Source organism: Physella acuta, unplaced genomic scaffold (assembly GCF_028476545.2).
Source record: "Physella acuta isolate Inbredline_101_S28 unplaced genomic scaffold, ASM2847654v3 ptg002222l, whole genome shotgun sequence".
Classification (NCBI taxonomy): Eukaryota; Metazoa; Mollusca; class Gastropoda; family Physidae; genus Physella; species Physella acuta.
Genome location: NW_026733722.1, coordinates 1 through 19,847, shown reverse-complemented (window position 1 = coordinate 19,847; position 19,847 = coordinate 1). Strand labels below are relative to the sequence as shown.

Below are 19,847 nucleotides of genomic sequence, written 5' to 3'. Positions count from 1 at the left end.
TACAGCACATACGTTTTTTTTTAACTATGTTACTTACTTTATAGAAAAAATACCTTCAATGCCATTTGATAAGCCAGTTTTATTGGACGTGAAGCCTAATTCAGTCAAGTTATCATGGATGCCAGCTCCTACAGCCATGTTGCCAGACAATGCTCAAAGAATTACCTACACTATAGAAGCTAGGGAGTTACCAAGTAAAAATTGGGTCAGGTATAAATCGTTTTTAATCATTTTTGTTCACAATATTAAAAAACTATGTGTTTTGGATGAAGTAGGATGAAACCATATTTATTATCTTGAGCTCAGAACATTCTATGGCCATTTCTGTTTAAAAAATTGATTGATAAATTTAATCAGTTCATTTTATTTAATTTTATATATAATATATTTAATGTTATTGTAATTATTTGTAACAGACTTGATGGTAGCATTGATTCAACAACCTATTATGCTTACAACCTAAAACCAGAAAAGGAATACATGTTTAGGGTAAAAGCTGATAACCGATTTGGAACCAGTGAACCCACTTTGCCTTGCACTTTAAGAGCAAGAGGTATTTTTAATTTTCCTATTTTGTAGTGTTTAACAATATTGAAACTTTACTAAGTTAAAAAATGTTCTATTGTTTATCTCATGTTTTTAAAATTAGATCTAAATTTACTACGGTAATTATGAAACTAATTTTGAGTTTCAGATTCTTTTTAAAATTCTCCTTAAAAGGTGAAAAGAAGATTCATTACTTCAACCTTTAAGACTAGATCTATATTATTATTATAATAAATCATTTTATATGCTATTAATTAAATGAATTACAGAACAACCAAAACCTAGAGAATCAGCATTTAATGAAGCTGATTCATATGGTAAGTAACTTTAAGTCAAGCTATTCAATACTGAATTAAAAACAGTTGCTTAACTGGACTGCCATTATAAAAATTAAATACAGACATACACATCATTATATATAAGAATGTAAAAAGACTTTTATCTTAGTGTATGTGTGTGTATCCCTACATATAGGAACATTAATTTTGAATGGTTATTCCTCTTTGTTTTTAGCCAGACCAATACTACCAAAAACTAGACCATACATCTCAGATATTGGCAAAGAAACAATACAACTGGGATGGAAACCTGCTGAGATTCCTTCTACCCACAGGGCAATGTCCCTACCTCCTATTTCCTACAGAATAGAGGCCCAAAAACTACCCAGTGAAGAGTGGGTTCCATTAGCTAGTCGTATCAAAAGACCTAGTTTTTATCTGTCAGACCTGGAGCCAGATCGTGACTACAATATTAGAGTGAGAGCTCAAACCCCTTATGGAGTCAGTCAACCAACTGAAGCTGTATGGATACCTCGTGCAAAAGGTCTGCCACAAACACATTTCTTTTCATTTGTCAGACATAAAAATTTAACTTATTTTGATTTTTTTACGTTGGTCTTTCTTTTCAGGTATAAGACAAAATTAAAGAAGTAATTAATATTCATTGTTTCAGTTTTCACTGGAGTGCCTGTGACTCGACCAACAATCACTGAAATAGAGGAAGGTACTGCACGTCTTCAGTGGAATAGAGTAGAGATTCCAGCTTTTGATAACAAAGATGAGCCACTACTGTACATGATTGAGATGCAAGAGCCACCTTCCTACAGGTAGACTTGATAAATGTTTTAAGAATAAAATTAAAATTATTAGCTATTCATTTAATACTATTTTTTTTCAATTTGCTGAAAATGTGCAGTTATCATATACACAAAGTAATGACTATGTTTATCTGTATACAAATTAAAGCTATGAAATTGCAAAATCTTTATGTAGATGGCGTGAGTTAGCTCGCCGTGTACCTTCTAACTACTATATTGTACGTGACCTTGAACCAGCGCAAGATTATCGCTTCCGTGTTCGTGCTGAATCACATGATGGACTACTAAGTGAACCCAGTCCTGCTACATCAGTTTTTAGAACTCTTGGTATATTTGTTATAAAATTTATTTAAATAATGGAAACAAATTTTATTAAAGATTTTTTAATATGGAATCTGTTGTGTAAATGAATAAAAATCTAACAACAATTTTGTCAAATAGCCCTCACACACAGCCCTATTGACAGACTAGAAATTGAGGAATATGATCCAGAAATACAGAGTGCTAGATTATCTTGGAGACGTGTGGAAGTCCCTCCTTATAGTGATGCAGAAAACCCTCTTCTTTATATGATTGAGTATGTTTTCCCATAATTTCCTAAAAATATATACAAATTCTAAAAATTCCATAGATCTTTATATGAAGTTGCTATTATCTTCAGAAGTAACGAATCTTCTTTTTAATATATATTTTTAGATACAAAAATCCTCAACTTGAAGGATGGCGCCCCCTAGTTAGTGGAATTCCTACTACACGCTATAGAGTCCCTGATATTTCTCCTACAGATGATTACAGATTTAGAGTTAGAGCACTAAGTCCTTATGGTATTAGCCCACCTTCATATCCAACTGGACTCTACAGACATCTAAGTATGTTGGCTATATTTGTTTATTGTAAATTTGTTATTTGAATAACTATGAATTATTTTTCATAAAATTAGCTGATTATAACACAGTCAAAATTTGTGTTTATTGTTTTAAATAATGTTTGCCTTAACTTATTTCTCTTTGATTAATAAATTACAATACTGAAGAATTATAAATACATAATATTGCACCCTATCTTTTGTATTAATTAAATCTAAACAAAATTAAGTTAAATAATTTTGGCATTTGATATGTTTGATATTCCTTCCAAAACACTGCTTTTGTTTTCCATTTTAGGTCCTTTGAGGCCTTTAGCACAAGATCTTTACATTAGTGATCTTGAACCTTCAAGCATTAGGTAAATTTTACCTAACAGTTAATTTGTATTTATTTTGACTTACTATTAAAAGCCACTAACTATTTTTATAGAAATACTGTTACATTGATATTTATTCTTTTTTTTAAATCAAGGCTGTCATGGAGATCAGCCTCAGTTCCTCCAATCAAATCTGGGGAGCCAATCTCCTATCAAATTGAAGCTATGGAATACCCAAAAAGAGAGTGGCGTCCCATAGCTTTGAATGTGCAAGATACCAACTACCAGTTGAGAGGATTAAAATCATCAACTGATTATTCTTTTCGTGTGCGTGCACAAACTCCTTCAGGTCTAGCAGATCCTACACCCCCTGTCACATTAACATCACTTCCAGGTAAGCTGACTTAAGTAAAACAATTTATTAAAAAAAACTTCATAATAAGCTTTAAATGCACTTTATTTTGAAAACATAAATAAAACTTGCTTTCTTCAATAAAAGCATATTGCAAAATATGTAGCTATTTCATGAGCAATTGACATATGTCTGTCTGTTTGAACACAATAACTTAAGTACCATTTCAGTAATGTTGACAAAATTATTATATCAAATTTGCTGTTCTGTATCAACTTTTGTGTGATTTCCAGAAAAACCGAAGTGGTACTTATTCTGCTTCTCTTTTCTCAAAAGCCAACAACTTGAGTACCATTTAAGTTAGGTGGACAAAGTTTCACATTTAAGTTTTACATAGTATGCGCCTATTTCTTTCAAATTTTTAACGATTTTCAGATATTGGAAGCAGAACTTTACTCTATTTTTGAATGAACACTATAAATGGAGTACTATTTTATTTAGTTATATAAAAATTCATACAATGACATATATAAGATTTTATTCTTTAGTTTTTAGTGTTGAGTGACCCCCGGTAACCGGAAGTGGTACTTAACTTTATTTCTGAGTAAAAATTTCAATTAGTTGGACAAAATTTTAAACATTGATTGTTAAAAGATCTTATTTTCTGTGTTCTCTCATATTTTGAGTGATTTCTGCTGAACACAAATATTACTTAATGCAATTTCCGATTTCTGATAAAAGAGCATTTTTACCAGACCAAGGGGTTGGCATGATCGAGTGGGTATATCTCATGGTTGCTAAACGAAAAGTCTCAAGTTCGAGGCTTGTTTGCTAGGGACAGCCAATCTTCTAGGAGAGACAACTCCAAAATCAAACAACTGCTGCCTTGTAGTTTGTTCTTGGTTGGACAAAGGCTATGGAAGCAAATCCAAAATGAAAAGCAGGCTGAAATTAGAGTCAATGGCCTCTATGGCGCATATCCAGTTGACCTTTCCAACACTAAAATTAAGAATGAAGAAGAAGAAGACCAGAGCCATTTCTTCAAAACTCTTCTTGCAGGTTTAGACTTGATGATATTACATTGTGGCATAAACTTTGACGGAATTAGATGTTTGAATTAACTTTTTAAAAATCAATCGATGTTCCCTTTATAAAGCACTAATTTTCTGCTGTATTTTACACAACATTACTTATGTTCCTTTGGTGCATAATTGTTTTTTCTAAGGATTCTATTATATTTTTTTTAAATTGTGAGAAGGGGAGATCACTCTCGCTTTATTTTTAATAATTTTAAGTGCATATAAAATCTTATTATAATTTTTCTTTCTCCTATTTACTAATTTGTTTTTAATTAAATAGATACCACATAAATTTAAAAATATTTCCTTTAAAACTCAATAAGTAGCTTATGTTCTCTAAAAGTCAGTTATCTTCCCTTACTTAACACCAGTGAAAACCAGCTTTCCATGACAAACTGTTGACTGTTGTAAACAGACTGATCTAGTAATTGTTTGTTACTAATTGTGTTGTTATCTCCCATTCTGCTACTAAATTTAGAAATTTTTCAGTTAAATTTTAATGACTAATTATCTATCTAATTCAATAAAAATTGAGATATTCTTGCTCTGTCATATAAAAATCACTTGCCTGGAAAGTTTTAACAAAATTGCTGAATTAGAAGTGATTAAAAAATTGAGTTGCAAAATTTGCCACAACCCTCAAACAACCACATTGCAAATTAAATCTATGATACCTTGCAAATATATGGGTTGGGTGATACCTTAATAAGCTTATTAAATATTACATTCTTACTCAACTACAAAAGCTTTAATCTGGGTGAAGATTGTTGGCACTTGCAAATCTTTTTACTACAGTTTTCTAGATCACTATGATAAATGAATTAAATGCTGTGTACACTAGGGAAAAAATAGCCTACTTAAATTCATTAGTAATATTTAGTTAAAACAATAGAAAAATTGGGAAGTAAAATGTATTTTGTGTTGTTATGTTTTCTATTACGGTTTGTGTGTTGTTTTTTTTTTTTGTGTTCTGTTTTGTTTCTGTTCTTTAAAAAAATGTATTTTTTTCCTGTTCAGATTAAAATTCCATTTACACTTAAGATTTCTGTTAATTTTAAATGGTGGTTCAGATTTAAGTTTAAATTCCCGTAAAAGTTACAGTCTGGTTAAAGTTATTATTCCCATTAAATCTCTGTTTCTGAATAAAATTTTATTCTCTGTTAAATTTTCATTTCAGGTTAAAGCACCTGTTATGATTAAAGTTCCTGTTAGAGTAAAATTTTCTGTTCCGGGTCAAATGTCCGGATCCAGATCCGATGAAAGATCCGATGAAATATCTTGTTCAAGTAAAATTATGTATTCCAGATAAATTTCAACACTTGTAAAAGTTCCAATTTTAGTTCAGAGGTTTATTTTTAGATTTAGGTTTCGGTTAAAGTTATGGTTCAAGTTCTAGTTCTGTTTAAAGTTCAAGTTCCAGTAAAAATACAGATTCCAATTCAGTTTAAATTGCCATTTTCCAGTGAAATATGCGGTTTTGGCTGATTTTCCGGATAAAGTTGCGTTTCCAGATAAATTATTAATTCCGGTAAAGTTTGGTTCCAGATAGATTTCAGGTTCTAGTTCAGAGGCTTAGGTTTAGATTTAGATTTAGGTTGATGTTTAGACATTGGTTTTAGTTTAGGATAAAAAAAAGAAACTCTATCAGCCTAGCACCCATGGTATTTACCCCTCTTTTGACTATATGTCTAGTATTATATATATATATATATATATGGCACATTTTCTGGTCTAGCCACACCACCTAACCCACATAGCTGCATATGCCCATGTGCCAAACATGGAGACTTACTGATTTGTCTTATTTACCAATAAATGACTTAGACACTTTTATCAGGAGCCAATAAATCAGACTGTCATATTTGCAGTGCATTTTTTAAATGTTGCGTTAAAGTTTCCCAAAAGAAGTTATTTTAATAAATGGTGTTTGAAGATGCAGTTCAAGATGTGTAGAAGTAAAGGTATGCAATAAAAGACATAAAGAAAATATGAAACATGTGACCAGCCACCTTATTGTTGCTGCCTCTTTTACTATAGCTCTTGGGAGTACACACATTATATATATTATGTATATATATATATATATATATATATATATATATATATATATATATATATATATATATATATATATCATCATATATATATATATATATCATGATATATATATAATGATGACTATTTTGTTACATTTTCAATAAAACAACAGTGAGACCCCGTCTTCCTGTGAGAGAACCCTTGATTTCTGAAATTGGCAATGACTATGTTAAGCTTCAGTGGAGACCAGCTGAGCTGCCTTACTATTCTCGACATACTACTCCAATAACTTACACAGTGGACTACCAGGTATTCAGTTTCCTGTGTTATAGAATTTTTTTTTCAGCAAAACCATTGAGTTATGTTTTGTAATATCAATGTTACTTAATAAAAGAACCTCACAAAATGACAAAAATAAGAAAGTATAACAAAGTTGTTTCATTTTTCCAGGAAGTTCCAAAGTGTGCCTGGGTGAAAGCAGTTCAAGGAATACCTGACACATCATATACTGTTCGAGGTCTTCATCATGACAGAGATTATCGTTTTCGTGTTCGCCCTGAAACAGAGTATGGTCCTGGAGAATACAGTCTTCCTGTCCATGTTCATAGGCGCATAGGTGAATTACCTCAGTTTGTTTCTTTTACTTTATTAATCAGTTGTTTCTAATTTGTTCTTTTCCAATATATTTAAAGATCTTCTCTTTGTTTTTAATTGTATGTGTGAATCTGTTCACAGCGCCCTTACTGCCAAAAAAAGAACCTTTTCTCACAAAAGTAACACCATCTTCTGCCAGTCTTTCTTGGTTACCTGCATCATTGTCTTCTGGGGTGCCAAGCAAACCCATTGTCTACAAGATAGAGGGCAGAGAGCCACCTAGTACTTTATGGTATGAAATAACTAGTCGTTTGCCCGCGACATCATTCAACCTTCAGTTTTTGTATCCTGATCAAGACTACATGTTTCGAGTTACTGCTGATTATGATGGTGTAGAGAGTGAGCCTACAATGTCAGTGTATTTACCACGAAGAGCTGGTGAGTCAACATTCACTTTTTAAGATGCAAACATAAACTTTAGTATGTTATATAGAGCTATATATTTTGTTTGATATAAAAGCATGGATTCATTGTCTCATATTTATTTAACACTTTGGAATATTTTTTTTTGCAAATATATTTAGTGAAAAATTCTTGTAACTTTTTTATTGCTGTCAATTTTTAACTTATAGATCATAATAATGATGGTAAACATATTCAAGCCAACCAAATATTTTGTATAGCCTACATTGAATATAAATGAAATCATATCCTTTTAGCTTCTATTGTATCACCTGTTCCTTGGGATACACTCTTCATTACTCAACATTATACAAAACCAATCCCATCAACATGTTACTTAATTAATTGTAAAACCCTTTAATGTGTAGATGAATCACAAACAACATTCTGTAATGTGAAGCTATTTTGTTTTTTTGTTATAAATAGGTCCTCCTAAAATGCCAAAAGATGCTCCATATGTGTCCAGTGTTCAACCAGAATCTGTCATTCTTGTCTGGCGTTCTGTGGAACTTCCCAGCCGAATCACTGACTATTCTCCAGTTACATACAGAATTGAGGTTTTTAAAAAATTGTATCATCTTATTACATTTATTTAAGTGAAGAAGACAAGACATTAAAATAAGTTATAAATTCTGAAATACTATGAGATAAATTTATTATATTTATGTTGTCTAACTGGTTGGGAAAGTCTTGTATTAAGCACTATGCGCCTGAATAATTTATCAAAGAGCTTTTTTAAGATTAACTGACTGTGTGGTCAAGTGCATGATTATTAACCTAAAAGGCCTTGAATTAATTTCATGGGCTTAAGTACATAAGAACCTCCATGAGCAAACCTGATTTAAATTGGGGAAAGATATTTCTGTAACAATGCTGACCACAATGTCCATCATATGAAGAGGTCAAAGAAAAATGGGGCAAACGGGTGGCCTAGTTAACTTTTTTTAAAAACAGAATCAATGATGAAATTAATATGAAGGGGGAGAAGTAGTTTTTATGTTTTATTTTTTATTGGCTAATATTTATAGAAATATTCTGCTGAGTGTTTGGATCCCAGGCTTGAGTCTGTAAGATGTCCACCCAGCTTTGATGGGTGGTCTAACTGACTCACATTAGGGAAACTAAAGTCTACTGGGCATAGTTCTTACCACACTATTTCTTCAAATACAAAGATCTCTGAAACAGATGACCTCTACTTCACCTGCCACATGGATACTTTAAGTAGTTTAATTATAAACTAATGTTTTTTAGAAGAACATTTTAGTAGCCTATATACTTTTCTTACCAGATTCAAGAACACCCTAGATCTGATTGGCGTCCTCTTGAAAGACAACTTAATCAGACACATTTTCATGTGACAAAACTTCGACCAGATTTAGAATATTCTTTTCGTGTTCGAGCAGAAAATGAATATGGTGTCAGTGACCCTACTGATTCTGTAGTAGTTAGAAAAAGAGCAGGTAAAATACATTCTTAATTTTATGTTTAGAAATATTTTAATGCAAAAAAATATAATTGTGATAACTTTGGTCTATTTTTTTTTACCTTTGCATAACTTTATTACTGCACTCAAATACATTTAGTATTTTGAACATATCTTCTATTTTAAACTAAAATTAGTAAAATGTTTTCACTTTATTCATTGACTGCCTTGATGTGTCTCATTTTTTAAAAAACATTAATATTCATTCTTGTTTTCATATAACAGTACCTCCTGTAATGCCTCAGCATGAGCCTCTTCTGTCTGATGTAAAATCAGACTCATTGAGACTTACATGGCTGCCAGCAGAAGAACCATCCTATTTAACTGACAGTATTCCTATAACTTACACTGTACTTATGCAGGTTAGAGTTATCAGTAGTTACATTTTTAGACTGTAAAGTAAATGTTTAATACATATCTCTTTTTGTATCTGTCAAATTGGAATCAAGTAGGATTAATATAAATAGCATTATGTTATCTTGTCAAGCACTGCAAAAAATATTTTTACAAATTCTAGGAAGGTGGAGACACTTCTTGGCAGCCAATAGCCAGGCGTGTAGCTGGCACAAGCTATTATGTAACAGGATTGTCACCTGACTGTGATTATTCATTTAGAGTTCAGGCTGAAAATAATTTTGGTACCAGTCTACCTAGTTTTTCAACACGCCTTCATCGTCAAACAAAAGGTACACAGAAATATAAAACTTTGTAATTATAAAATTTTTAAAAAATTTTAAAGGATTTAATTTTTTGAATGAGTTTTATTTTCTGTTTGAAAGTAGTCGATCAATAGGATTTTTAATGCTTTAGTTATATTTTTGAATTGTTTTAGGTCCTATTTACTCACCTGAGATAGAAGATGTGGAGGCTTCTGCATTTCGACTTTCCTGGAAGCAGCCTCCTATGTCTAAGAAAACAACTTATTCAGTGGAGACTCTTGAGCCATCAACCTGGAAATGGCGACCTCTAGTTTCTCGATTACCCCATCCCAGTTATCGAATAACCAACATTCAACCAGCAAAAGATTATGCATTTAGAGTTAGAGCTGAAGTTGACTCTATCATCAGTGAACCTTCTTTACCCATTTCATTTTCAAGTCGAAGAGGTGAACATAAAAATTTTTTACAAAATATTATCCATTTTAAAATTGTTTCAGTTCAACAGCATTTTTCCAATAACTAAAGACTAAAGTTATCTTAGTCATTTAATAAATTAAGTTATCAAAATTTGGATTTTCACAATTGTAAATTACATCAATTGTTAAATATATTCACACACCTTTTTTCATAATCTGTTTTACTCTTTTTTTTATGTTCTCCAAAAATCTATTTTCTTTCATTTAATTTACTTTTTCTTTTGTAGTTGAGTACTCATTCTGGTGATTTTTTAAAATAATGTTTTCATAGTGTCTGTACAAATGCTAAGTTGACTTATTTCTTACTTAAGGAAAAAAGACCTAGTGATTTGTAACTGTGTTCCATTTGGTTTTATGGATTTTAAAATAAATTTTACTGTCTCTTAAATGGTCTAAATTATTTTCACACAACCAACTAATAATAGTGCTATTAAAAAGATCACTTTTGTATTGTCCCGAAGTAAAAAAAAATGAAAATAACAAAATCTCTTAGCTTTGTAGAAAATGAAAAATATAATTGAAATAACTCTTAACAATTTGTTGTACTATATATTTTACTTTCAGGAAAAACTGAATCAAATTTGAAATGTAAGGGTTTAGATTTAATAATAATTTGTGTAGCTTAAATTGCACTTGTATCAAGCACATCTTGCACTTTACTTATTTAAGTCAATGTCAAGTTTTGCATTTTTATTCAATGTCACATATTAATAAATTTAACCAATGCACACAATTTATAAGATAATTCTTCTAAGGGAATAAGTATAGCTATGAGGTCTAAATTTTTAAAGAAAAAGTACTGAAAAATTTTGATACTACTATCTTACCAGTCAATACATAAATTCCGTAGTATTTAAGTATGTGTTAAGATAGTTCTTTGAGAGAGCCACCAAAATGTTTTTCAGGTAAAAATGAGAAAAATGTAGACCTGTCAGACAATATTTTGATGTAGGTTAAGTTTTAATATTTCTGAATATACATTTGTGTAGCTAGGGGCAAACAAGAGATGTTTAGCTTCCTAGATCCATCTGCTTATTTAGTATGCACAATTTCTCCTAAAAGAAGCATAGACCTTTTTAATTTATTTTTCAGAATTTTATATCATTAAATAGGAAATGCTTATTATGACAAATGAATTTTCATGTTCAAGTTTTCAACTAAATTATTCTATTAACCTCTGTGCTAACAAAGTTATTATGTTTTAAAATTTCAAATCTGTATTGTACATTTGTGTTATATTATTCACTACACTGCACAAGCCAGCAATTTATTTTATGTGTGTGTGCGTGCGTGTGTGTGCGCGCGTGGGAATTATATATAGGGCCTATATATTTATATATAAATACATATGTTTATCTTTATGTTCATATCATCCTCATAACTGCCTGTCACTCCTACTGGGGTATGAATCACCAACCTCTATTCAGTGCCATTTTCTCAACCTGACTAAGGCCTTCAGGTTTGTAGTTGCCAGGTGTTTCTTGGTTGACCTCTTTTGCAGTTTGATTGTGGGTTCCACCTTAAAGCGTGCCTGGTGATCCTGGTTGGCAACAGTCTGCGCAGTGTGTGCCCAATCCAACTCTACCTTTTTTTCCTTATTCCTTCATCAATGGAAAGTTGTCCTGTCATTTCCCATAGGGTTGTGATGCTCATTGTGTCAGGCCAGCAGATCCTGAGTATTTGTCTGAGCCAACTATTGATAAAGATCTGGACACTTTCAATGGAGATCTTAGTCATCCTCCAAGCTTCTGCCCCATTGAGCAACAGAGTTATAAAGGCATACCTTGTTGGTCAAGGAAACCTCACTGGAAGTCCAGATGTTTCTTAGCTGTGCAAAGGATGCTATTTATTGATCCTTGCTTTAACACATCAAGTTGTTCACATTGAGTCCACTGGATTCCATTTCTGTGTTCTCTAGCTGTTGTCTTCATGTTCCATTTGAAGGTAAGAAGGAAGAAGATTTGTGACAACATGCATCATTGACTGACTCCATTTTGCACCTGAAAATTGTTTGTAAGTTGCCCTCCATAGACAACTCTACAGGGCACCACATTCTGTGTGTTTTAATGAGATTTACTATTTTCTTTGAAATGCCATAGTGGCTTAAGTGCTTCCAGAAGATATCTCAATCCACATTGTCAAAAGTTTCCTAATCAATGAATTTACAAACATTAATGAGTTCCACTATATTGACTGCTCAATTATGATGTAGAGGGTTGGGATCTTGTTCCTGCAGGATCTATTATGTCAGAATACTGCTTGCTCATCTCTTAGCTCTGTGTCAAGAGCATTACTCATCCTATTCAAATGACCCTATTAAAAACTGTCCAAGGTAGTGAGAAGAGTATGATTCCAATGTAGTTAATACATTTACTAAGGTCACCTTTCTTGGTGATCTTTATCAAGTAGCCTTCCTTCTAGTCTGTTGGTATTTGTTCCTCCTCCCATATCCTCTCAAAGAGTGGATGTAACATCTGAAAAGAAGGATTTCCTCCTGTCTAGTTTGATTCTCCAAGCTGCATAATGGTAGGTTCAGAGGTATGGGTCTATTTAGGAGTTCTTCAGAGTGTTTCTATCCATCTGTTGGTCCAAGCTTTTGGTGATGTTCCCTGTTTGTCCATGACAGATATATATATATATATATATATATATATATATATATATATATATATATATATATATATATATATATATATATATATATATATATATATATATTCATATATATATATATATATATATATAAATATATATATATATATATATATATATATATATATATATATATATATATATATATATATATATATTCATCCATATATATTTGCCCCTGTGTATAGAAATATATTTATGTTGTGTATAAACATATATATATCTATATATATCTATATATATCTATATATATATATATATATATATATATATATATATATATATATATATATATATATATATATAAATATACATGAATATATAAATATGTTTAAATATATGTGTCATTTGTTTTAACACCTACCTCACACTCCTTCACCATTTCTATGACACTGACTAAAACAGTAATTTATTATGCTTATACTAATGTTAAACCAGTGATACACAAATATAATTGTATTAACATTTTGAATTACCTTTTTTTAAAAATAATAATATTCATTTGGTTTATTTAAAAACTTGCATTTTCTGTTTTGAAAAATGATAATTTTAAATGTAATTAGTAGTTATAGTCAATATATTTATTATTATTTAGAATACATTCTAAAATATTTTTAAAAGCCATTATTATTAAGTTAATAGCAAAGAATAACCTGGAACTAAAATAATCTACATCATCCAACAATTTACTCAGTAAAATTCACCATTTAAAATTTAATTTTATGCCAAAAACTTATGTTTTTAATTAGCATTTTTAGGCAAAAATTTCAGGTCCGAACCTCTCCTCCCCTTTTTCATGTCTTTAAATTCTTCAGCTGATTATATATTTTATTATAAATATTCATTGAAATGTGTGTTTTTATGGATTTAATCTTAATTAATAGAAAAGTATGAAAAATGTTTTTTTTTCACTTACATTCTCAAAATGGAGATGGATTTTTTTTAAAAAGATGCTTTTTAAGTTCAGTAAATCATTTTGCTTGCACAGTTACAGAGTTGCTGGGATTCTACAATATTGCACCAACTGGATGTGATAACAATATTTATTTCTCAGTAATTAATTTTAAGTTTCTCAAAGAAAGCACTACAAATAATAACTTACTCGCAGTGTTTAAATATAATCTTTCTAATTATTACAATTTAAAGATAATAAAAACGTTTTAAACCTTTTAAAACTAAATGTATCTCTTCCCTCCCCATTATCAAAAATCGTCACAACACCCCCCCCCCCCCCTCCTCAAATTGCAGTACAAGCAATTACTTTCTAAAAAAGTTTTCTGGGCTCAGCCAACAATAAGTTGTTAATCAACTTGTTTTTATAAACCACAAAAGTCCTCTATAAATAAGTGCAAATTTCAATTTCTAAAAATACTTTTAAAAAATGCAAACATATATCATCACACCTTCTGAACATCTCCCCATCATCATACATCATCTTAAAAGTCTAAACCACCCTCTGCCCTTTACTGTCATTTATGAACAACCCCTAGTAAGCTATTTTTCTCTAAAAATAACAAAGTGTGATAAAATAAAGTATGTCACTTTGAATGTGGCTTTAAGGTAAGGCAGGTCCTAGATATGTTATATAATATGGTCCATCATATGAGGGGTGGTGGCCTATGGAAATGTAATATGCAACAATGCAGGTGGCTCAATGTTTCTGTTGTTGTGGATTGTTGTTTTTTTTTATATATTTTTCTTGGCGCTGTAAAATAAAATTCTATTTTGTTGGTTGTTTTGTTTTTATATTTTTCTTGGCACTGTGAAATAAAATTCTATTTGATTTAATTTTCAACTTTGCAGCATTGCCAACTGTACCAGTGGAACGACCAACACTTTCTGATATTTATGATGACTCAGTTCGTGTCAACTGGCATACAACACCATTTTATGGCCATGTTATGAAATTACCTCAAAGTTATAGATTGGAGGTTGGTTGTTTTTTTATATTATTTTTTGCCAAAACTCTATAAAAGTAACACTAAGTGCTCAATTTGAAATCAGACAAAATAAAAAATTTCTGTGCAATAATAAAGTATAACGATGACAACTTTAATAAGCAATGCAAATAATTATGTCTCTCATGATATTAGATTCTAATCAATTGTTTTCTTATTATTCATATATGTTGGAAATAACACCTTGGGTATTAGATATCTTAGATGATGAAATTTTAAAAGATATTTATTCAAATGATAATTCTTTATGATGATTGTAAATATCTCTCTATAAATACAAAAAATGTGGAATATAACATATAATAAGGTAAAAGAACTACCAGATGGCTACTGGCGAACCCTTGTAGCACACACTGATCAGTGGAGTTATGAAGTGACAGATCTGAGACCCAATCAAGACTATGCCTTTAGAGTTAGGACAGTAACTCAAAGTGGAATGTCTGAGCCCTCATTGCCAGTATACTTGTACAGAAAAGCTGGTGAACAAAAATATCTTTTATTAATTATTAGAAAATTTTATTGTTTGTAAATATTATTAATTAATAGCATTTTTAAAATTCTTGATTAAAGTTGTAACCTTACTAAAAAGATTTCTTTTTATTTGTTAATTAATTATTTATTTGCATAACTTTTTAATCATGAGCTTAACATTGATTTATTTTAAGCAACTCCCAATTTTCCACTACCACCACCTGAAATATCTGATGTTGGTGATGATTATATTGGCCTACGCTGGAAGCTTGTTGATATCCCTGCATTTGATGTAGATGAGACTCCATTATCTTTTATGATAGAGGCTCAACGGCTACCAGATTATAACTGGCAACCTGTAGCTAGAGGGCTAACTGGAATGTCACATAAGGTCTTTGTTTTTAGTAGTTAGTTTAACATGTCAACTATTATAAAGTTCAAGTTCAGCAGTAATTTCAATTTCTATGTTAAAAAATGCTTGTGTAAAAGCTTTATGGTTAATTTTTTTCTAAAGATGGTGTATAATATTAATTTATATTTTTGTAAGCCATTTATAGATCATTTAGTTATAAGCAGTAGCATAAAAATCTTTTCCAGAAGTTAATAGCCTATAATTTTAGCCTATAATGAGTGACCACATTTTACTATTGTATTCTTACTACTACTTTTTTTTTAAATGTTATGAATTATTAAAATTTTAAAACAGAAAATCATAGCAAAATACTCTTGAACAACATTGACTTAAAGTGCTAATAAATCTTAGTCTTGAGATCATTTTCATATTAGAATTATTTATGAGATACACAATGGGTTCATTAAAACAAAATAATATCACTTTTTAAAGTATTTTGGTGTATTTCACTATATATCACATGTATTTCAATGGTCAGGTTTATTTACAATTTATAATGCAATATGAGTGGTATAAAAGAAATTCTCCTGGTGTATGACTTATAAGTTGAATTATTAACTTGGCTTCGGCTGACTTTATTTGTATTATCACGTCATAGTTCTAATGCATTGAGTATAAATAATATTATTAATATTCATTTAACTTATTAATTCCAAGGTTATATGTCAGCTATTTGAAGAAAACATACTGTATTACAATTTTTTTGAGTAAAATAACACATTCTTAGGTAGCTGGTTTGGATCCCAGTCATGACTACAACTTTCGTTTGCGTGGTGAAACATCACTAGGGGTGACACAACCTTCTCCCCCTACCCCACTGTACAGGCGACCCAGTAAGTGAATATGACATCAACTAACAAGATTAAAATAAATAGTAATTTATTTATCATAAATTATTTATAACTTAATCATTTAATTTATAAATATTGTTGATTATTTTATTTAGTAAGAATATTTTTCTATGTAACCATATTTACAGTTCAATCAGGAGTTCCTATTGCTAATGTGACTATTGATACAGTTCATCCTTATTCTGCTAATCTTCAATGGAATCCAGTTTATTCCCATCCCTATTCAACATCAAAAGGTTTAAAGTATACCATTGAGGTAAATGTAAAAAAAAAATTATGTTAAGTTCAAGAAGAGCTAAAATTGGAATGTACAACAAATAACTAGGCACACTCATCACAAAATGACCCTATAAAATCAAGCATAAAAACTTGCATCCCTAAAATGTATATCCAACAGGTTCAAGAGCCACCAAGCAATGAATGGTATTTACTAGCCCATGACATTACCAATACAAGCTATGTTGTGCCAGATCTAAGCCCAAGAAAAGACTACCTTTTCAGAATCAAGGCCCAAAAAGGATCAGGAGAATACAGCCCACCAACTGCTCCTATTCCATTTTACAGAACTCCAAGTATATCATTTTATTTTCCTTTGTTTTTGATGACTAAAGTTAAAACACATGAAATTAATGCTTTAATTCAAATCAAATTTTACCCTAAAAAAAAGCATAGTGGGTTGTCGTGTTTTTTCTTTTGAAAAGATCTGAATAAAGTTGCACAATTTTTATTAGTGCAGTGGTACCTCTAGATCTATCGCTTTAATTTGTTCCATAATATTACTTGTATCTCAAAGCAATTTTCTCCCTTGAAATTAATTGAAGTGCCGTTAATCCGTTCCACCCCCTAAAATGCCACCCCAGTTGTTTAGTTAATAAGATAAGTGTTTTTATACATGACAAGTATTATTTAATAACAGTCAAGGATAGTGCAAAAAAAGGGGGTTTTATAAAGTGTATTTACCTTGAAAATCAGCCAACTTGAGCTTATGGAGTAGATATAGGCCTAGTGTAAGGAAGAGGAGAATCATTTTGTTCCCTGTAAAGCTCTTTCTGTCACTTTAATTCACTTACTTGTTTCACTCTTAATGCTACACTTTATTCCATAACTTAACAGAACTTTAACATCACCAAGCACAATTGAATCTCAATGTTATTGGATAATGTTTTATTACTATCGCCTAATTTTCATCACTGCTTTTCTTTTCACTGGTCATATCTCAAAAATCTCTTATTTATCTCTTAGTATGTCGGGGTTCTACTGCATGAAATCAAAGATCAACCCTATGCCTAACACGGGTGGTTTGAGAATGGCAAAATTTGAAATCTTTTTAGACTGGCTTTATCAGTCCAGCTTCTGAATATTTTTTATTATGCTCAGCATTAAATGTAATAAATACCAGAAATGGTAAACTCATGTTTATATTACTTATTACTTATTACTATTATATAAAATAAATGGGTAACAGGTTGTTTATTATTACTTTGCTATAACAGGCTAAATGATGGTATAGAGAGCAATTATATAACACTGCTTTTGGTTTGTTTTGTTTTTCAAATAGGCTGACTCGACTTGCTCACATTTTTATCTTTTTAATACATAATTTCACTTTACAACTTTTTTGGCAAAGATGTGGCAAACGTTTTTTTTTTAATTAATTTGATTGGTTGTCATAAGTTAATTTAAATATCAGTAATATCACAGATAAAATATAAAAAGTTATGTAATGATATTTGGGGGAAGTGTGATGTTGTAGTCTTTGGGGGGGGGGGGGGGGTCTATTGAAATTATTTTTAACAAATGGTATATCCCATTAAACAAGTACTACTAGATTCAAATTAATTCTTACCTTACAAACATTAATTATCTTTACTTACAGAAACTCATGAAATATTAATAATTTTCCAGCTTCTGCCATAAACCAGATCCCTGCTTTGACTTATCCAACAGAAGAGTATTTTCCTTTAAATAGACCATATATAGAAACACTCATTCTTCGAGGTAAATATAAATAATTCTAAAAATATATTTCCTTCTTATCTGCAATTAAACAGTTTTATGACTTGAGCCATGTTTAATTGTAAGTACAACTGCCCTGAAACTGGTCTTTAGGAAAATTTCACTAAATTGATCTATGGTTAGCTCTATATAATTTTAGGAAATCTAACATTTGATTTTTTTTCACTATCTAAATTTCTTGAATCGGTTCCTTAACTTTGGCTACTTAAGAGTGTGCCAGCAGGCTTAGTAGTTAATTAAATCTGATTTACTTTTTAGTCTTATAGTTTTTAGTTTTAGTCTTACGATAAACATTTTTAATTCTCAAATTATCAAAAGAAAAAATTTTTTACATAGCAGTACATTACTGAAGAAGGGGAAATAAGTGGTTGAAAAGTTTGATAATATAAGAAAAAAACTTATAATTTCCTTTTATTGTACTTCCTCTAAATTACATTTATTTTACCTGTTGACAATTAGTATTATGAGTTGGAGAGTTGTTTTTTTGTTTCATTTTGAATTCAAATAAAATGGCATACACTTTTACTTACTTTTAAAAAATTAGGTATGGAAATAATGAATTTTCTCCTAATATTGATTTTACATTTTTTAACTTTCACAGTTCCACCAAGGATGTCTATAGAAAAGCCAACAATGACAGTAATCACTCCAGAAAGTGTGCGATTAACTTGGAAAGCTGCTCGAGTTCCATCTTCCACCGCTTCCATGTCACCTACAACTTATAGGGTGGAGGTAAAATAGTTACATACATTTCTTTTAAGCTGTCATTTTGTCAATCATTTAATGCTTATTCAGTTACCAAGTGATCTTTCTGAAAAAAAAATTAAAAATGTTGAATCAACTGCTATGAAATTTCCAGGTTCGTCATGAAGACTCTTTTGAATGGATGGAGAAAGCTACACATATTTCAGGTCTTACAACAGAAATAAAAGGGCTAAATCCCCACATAGACTATGCATTTAGAGTTAGAGCTGTTAATGATTTTGGCTGGAGTGAATCTACATTACCAGTTTTTCTCCATAGACCTCAAGGTAACAGTGGATTCTTTTTTTTATTACAAAATCAGCTGCCATGCAATATACATTGTATCTTTATTCTTATTTTGTCTGGAACAGAATACACATTTTGCTATTTTTACTTTCTTGTATATACGAAGTATAGAGAAAGTATTGTAATCGTGCAAAAAAAAAATCGAGATTTGATTTTTACAAATCTCGACGTTTTACATCTCACTGATACGGAAAAACATAATTTTGCAATCTTGTCCGTATGTCTGTGTGTGTGTCTGTCTGTGTGTAAACACGATAACTTGAGTACCATTACAGCTAGGTTGATGAAATTTCATATATAAGTATTTTATCAAAATCGTAGATCCGTATCAACTTTTGAGCGATTTCCGATAACCGAAAGTGCTACTTTTTCTACTTTGAAATTTTAAAAAGCCTATAACTTGAGTACTATTTCAGATAGATAAATGAAATTTCACGTGTAAGTAAAAGATCTAATTCTCTACCTTCTGTC

At 30.6% G+C, this 19,847-nt stretch overlaps 1 protein-coding gene across 2 annotated transcripts in view; it reads left to right on the top strand.

Moving 5' to 3' along the window:
* Positions 1 to 19,357, top strand: part of LOC131932584 (muscle M-line assembly protein unc-89) — a gene marked incomplete at its 3' end in the record, with an annotated part of 50,285 nt that extends 30,928 nt beyond the window's left edge. The window contains 28 exon segments of one of the 2 annotated variants that reach the window (XM_059289504.1): positions 45 to 210; positions 417 to 553; positions 816 to 863; positions 1,060 to 1,368; positions 1,498 to 1,651; positions 1,818 to 1,969; positions 2,084 to 2,219; positions 2,339 to 2,511; positions 2,806 to 2,866; positions 2,980 to 3,218; positions 6,465 to 6,601; positions 6,743 to 6,908; positions 7,028 to 7,324; positions 7,775 to 7,905; positions 8,637 to 8,808; positions 9,057 to 9,193; positions 9,349 to 9,517; positions 9,664 to 9,936; positions 10,531 to 10,554; positions 14,422 to 14,549; positions 14,884 to 15,055; positions 15,242 to 15,438; positions 16,187 to 16,292; positions 16,439 to 16,566; positions 16,708 to 16,882; positions 18,216 to 18,308; positions 18,928 to 19,058; positions 19,186 to 19,357. In XM_059289504.1, the coding sequence (XP_059145487.1) occupies positions 45 to 210; positions 417 to 553; positions 816 to 863; positions 1,060 to 1,368; positions 1,498 to 1,651; positions 1,818 to 1,969; positions 2,084 to 2,219; positions 2,339 to 2,511; positions 2,806 to 2,866; positions 2,980 to 3,218; positions 6,465 to 6,601; positions 6,743 to 6,908; positions 7,028 to 7,324; positions 7,775 to 7,905; positions 8,637 to 8,808; positions 9,057 to 9,193; positions 9,349 to 9,517; positions 9,664 to 9,936; positions 10,531 to 10,554; positions 14,422 to 14,549; positions 14,884 to 15,055; positions 15,242 to 15,438; positions 16,187 to 16,292; positions 16,439 to 16,566; positions 16,708 to 16,882; positions 18,216 to 18,308; positions 18,928 to 19,058; positions 19,186 to 19,357 (4,383 nt within the window). 2 annotated transcript variants of the gene reach the window in all.
* Between the last annotated feature and the right edge of the window lie 490 nt (positions 19,358 to 19,847).